Source organism: Populus trichocarpa, chromosome 19, assembly GCF_000002775.5.
Source record: "Populus trichocarpa isolate Nisqually-1 chromosome 19, P.trichocarpa_v4.1, whole genome shotgun sequence".
Taxonomy (NCBI): Eukaryota; Viridiplantae; Streptophyta; class Magnoliopsida; order Malpighiales; family Salicaceae; genus Populus; species Populus trichocarpa.
This window is the reverse complement of record NC_037303.2, coordinates 12,286,069-12,290,470: the sequence shown is the minus strand read 5'-3', so window position 1 is coordinate 12,290,470 and position 4,402 is coordinate 12,286,069. Positions and strand designations below refer to the sequence as shown.

Here is a 4,402-nt window from a genome sequence, read left to right as displayed (position 1 = left end):
TAAAATTTTTTATTTTAAATTAATATATTTTTGATATTTTTAAATATTTTAATACGTTAATATTAAAAATAATTTTTTTAAAAAATACAAATCATTAGATTCCATTTTGTACCTTGTCGTTTTCTTTCCCCTACTATTTGACATCAATTAATGCCGTCGGGTCGTTTTTGTTTATCAATTATATTTTCTCCAAAAAATTTATGTTCCAAAAATAGTGGCATTAAACAACAAATTGCAAGACTTGGATTTATAAAATGCATGTAGCAGAGTAGTTCAAGAGAAGAAAAAAAAATAGAGTTGAAGAGTCTAACAACAAAAGGTGCGTCTCTTCTCTCTCTCTCTCTTTCTCTCTCTCTAAAGTTATGGCTTCCTCAGCAACTCTCAGCGACCGTGCCCCAAATGTTCTCAAAGAATGGGACACCACATTTCGGGCTACCAAAACTGCTTCTTCCCTCCGAACCGCGTCTTTCTCCTCCTCCTCCTCCTCATCATCACTCTCATCGTGCTCATCTTTGTATATTCTTGATGATTCACCCCTTAGTACGGCCACCCCACTTCGATTTTCCGGTGTTCCGTTTTCTTGGGAACATTTGCCCGGAATTCCTAAGAAACAAAGTTACAAGAAAAAGGACTCTTCTTCATTAAAGGAACTCCCATTGCCTCCTCCTGCTGCTTCCACATCAATCTCCAAAAGATTCAATTCCGGGGAGATTGGGATTCGAAAGAAAAACAGCAATGATAGTTTTCGAAGGGATCCATTTTTTGCTGCATTGGTTCAATGCTCAAAGGATGACGATGATGATGAGCAAGACTTGTCCAATAATAACTTTTGGGGTGGTCCTAAGGTATCAAGGCGCACTAGTGACAGGTTTGGTTTTATAAATCTCTACACTTCTTGCAAAAAAACTTGTGCTGTTTCTGAGTCAATAGTATATCTTCCAAGATCAAGCAGGACATCATATGATCGAATCAGTCGCCGTTCTCGCTGAATTTGCACGATCATCATCTCCTGGAATTTGTGTTCATTTTCTCATAAAATCAAGTACTTCATTTATATTTGTTTAGTTTTGCTTTCTTGGTTATGCATGTGAGGGCAAGTATTGTCCCAAAAACCAAAAGTTATTATATTATATGTTAATATAACCTCGAAGAATGAAGGGGCCAGTAGCTTGCTTTGTTTAATGAATGAATTGCAATGTCTTAACTTATGTTCTGTATGTTATCTTACCAAGATTTTGTATTACACATAGCATCTTTGCTGTCTTTCATGTGATATTAAGAGAACATGAGTGAAGCTGACATTACAACATGTGAGTGCAAACAAACGACCATATAATTTTGAGGTGTACGTAACTAATCAGACTCTGAATTTGCTTTTTAAAGGTTACTATTTTAAAAGTTACTAGTTCGAGTGTCACAAACTTTAAAGTCACTAGAGGTTTACATGGTCATTAACTTCAGGGCTCGTGAGATTAGTCAAGGTACACACAAACTATTCCAAACACCAACATAATAATAATAATAAAAAAAAAAACAAAGGACCACATAAGAGGGACAACTTCCATATTAATTTGACTTTGTGTAATGTAATTTCTATATATTATTTTCAAGTTTTGACACATTATTGGTATCATGGTGTGTATTGGGATCCGATGGGTCCAATTGGAGGTTGTTAATTAAGCTACCCTCAATTGGGATTGGCTGTCTCTGGATCTCTGGATATATATAACGTGATTTGTACTGTAAAATATGGATTCCTATCAACTCATTTTTTATAGGATTTATTGGTGGTTGTATAATACTAAAATATGGACTGATGAGGAGCTAACTATAACCGCAGAAAGTTAAAATTTGTCTCATTTTACCTAGCTTGAAGCACTTTGGGGGTCAAAAGTTTGAACACCCAGCTAGGTCTCCAAATTATTCTCCAAACCCAATTCATGGTTTTGCACAAGGAGAAACATCATTATCTTGATCAGGAATCTAATAATGGAGCTTATATCACAAAGAGGTTTCTAATTGATTAATTTGCTTCATGCTCATCTAATTTGTGGTCTCTAATTAGTGGCCGGTGGTTACATTTAAAAAGATACACAAAATCTAATGACTTAATATCCCCAGATAGCATCATGATTAAGCATCTAGCATCCAAAATTACATACTGAAAAAAAAAAAATTGCTGTTCATTGTTCACAAGGAAGAAATATTGCTCAAATGCTAAGAGGGTTCGTGCTTTTTATTTTTGATTTACATGGAAAGTGACGAGATTGTAAATTCTTAGAGACACACGAGCTTTTATATTTTAGATGAGGTGACTGGGAATTTTTTTATTGAAGATTCATTGAGCTCTGTATGTGGTTTGTAGAGATTATAAAGAAGATTTTAGTGGGAGTTTTAGAACGTATAAATTATTTTAAAAGTGTTTTTTTATTTGAAAATATATTAAAATAATATTTTTTATTTTTAATATCATTACATTTAAATAATTCAAAAATATCAAGCTAAAAAATACTTAAGAATTTTAAAATATATGATTGGATTGTACTGCTAAATAAAGCCAAAGACAATATCACCCTTTAACGTCGTCTAATTAGTTCCTTTATAGCAGGATAAAAATTCATGCGTTCAATGCTCGGTAAGAATCATACTAGGAGTTGTTTGTCATTGTCTTGAGAGAGAGAGAGAGAGATATATATATATATATATATATATATATATATATATATATATATATATATGTGTGTGTGTGTGTGTGTGTGTGTGTGTGTGTGTGTGTGTGTGTGTGTGTGTGTTATAAAAGTAATTTTGATATAAAAAATATTAAATTGATATTATTTTTATTTTTTTTTAATTATTTGATATTTTAATATTAAAAACAAAAAAAAATATTTTAATATATCTTTAAATAAAACATATACATGCGGTAGCTCGAGCTCTATCTAGGAGGAGCACTTGTTCAGGCAAGAGTTGCTTGGTTGGGTGTGTCTTAGCCAGGTTCATTTTGTTTTTTTTTTTTTATTATTATTATTTGGATATAATTAATTATTTAACATTTGATTATATCATCATAATCTCTTATTATTTTTGTTATAGTTATTACTAGTTATTTAACTCGTGTTTTGTTACAGGTTGAATAATTTTTTTTTTTAAAAAATAACATTAACACAATAAAACACAAACTTTTCAAATGTGTCTTTTTACAATAAAAAAAATATAAATAACAAAACTTATGCATATATTTAATTAAATAAATTAAGAATTATATTTAATTAAAAAATAGTGATAAATATGTCAAGTGTAGAATGATAAAAATATCATGTATAAAGAGAACAAAATATATATAAAAAACTTTTCTCAATAAAAAAACCTAAAAATTACATATTTTTCACCACCATAGTACTCGCTACTGTGAAAAGATTAGAGAAAATTATAATTATACCATTTTTACAGTAAAAGTTTGTTTTAAAAAATCAAGAATTACAGATTTTTCACCGCAATGGTGAAAAATTTGGAGAAAAATTCAATGGTGCCATTTCTATATTAAAAGTAAATAAATCAAAAATTACATATTTTCCACCTTCCACCGCTATAGTACCTGTTACTGTGAAAAAATTAGAGAAAAATTTAGTTGTGCCATTTCCACAATGAAAGTGTGCTAAAAAAAAATTAAAAATTATAGATTTATCACCGTGAAAAAATTAAAGAAAATTTTAATTATATCATTTCTACAATAAAAATGTGTTTCCTTTTAGTATGTGTGCGTGTAATAATTATGTTTGTTTGTATTATTTATGCTATGTTTAAACAGCAATAATAATAGATTTATATTCATGAAAAATACTTAAACCAAGATTTAGATAATTTTTATAGAATCTTTTTCCATCATGCAATCAATGCTTAGTTTTAATTTTTATTGATTAAAATCAAATTTAAAATTTTTCTAAAACGAAAATAATTGTTTTGAAAAAATATAAAATATATCAAACTTAAATTGTTAATTACTCTTAATTGTTGAGATAAATACTATTGTATTACTTGATCTTGTAATTTTACTAAGAAAATGGTTTAATTAAAAAATAATAAGAATTCAAACAATACATAATTCACATTCTATATTATCATAAACTTTCAAACAATTTGAAGGATCTTGATTTTGATTAATCAAGAATAAGAGATGATTTTCTTAGTTTTTTTACTTTTATGTCTCACAAAGAAATATTTAATATGCATCTTAAACTAAAGTTTATGATACAAGCTTACAGTTGGTTTCAGTGAAAGATAATAGATATATACAACAAACCTATGCTAAGAAATTGTGATTTCAAGTTTTTAGTTAAAAATATTTCTCATATTTTCTCCTTTTCCAGCTTAGTATCAATGTTTTTATTTTTTTATCTATATA

At 28.7% G+C, this 4,402-nt stretch overlaps 1 protein-coding gene across 1 annotated transcript; it reads left to right on the top strand.

The window, feature by feature from the left end:
- The first annotated feature begins 263 nt into the window (after positions 1 to 263).
- LOC7475799 (uncharacterized) lies at positions 264 to 1,208 on the top strand. The gene has a single exon (XM_002325951.4). The coding sequence runs from the start codon at positions 363 to 365 to the stop codon at positions 987 to 989; it is 627 nt and encodes a 208-aa protein (XP_002325987.3). The 5' UTR covers positions 264 to 362; the 3' UTR covers positions 990 to 1,208.
- The last annotated feature ends 3,194 nt before the right edge of the window (positions 1,209 to 4,402 follow it).

Bases quoted from the DNA above. Each gene is read 5' to 3' on its own strand.
- LOC7475799 (XM_002325951.4), top strand. From the start codon at position 363: ATGGCTTCCTCAGCAACTCTCAGCGACCGTGCCCCAAATGTTCTCAAA.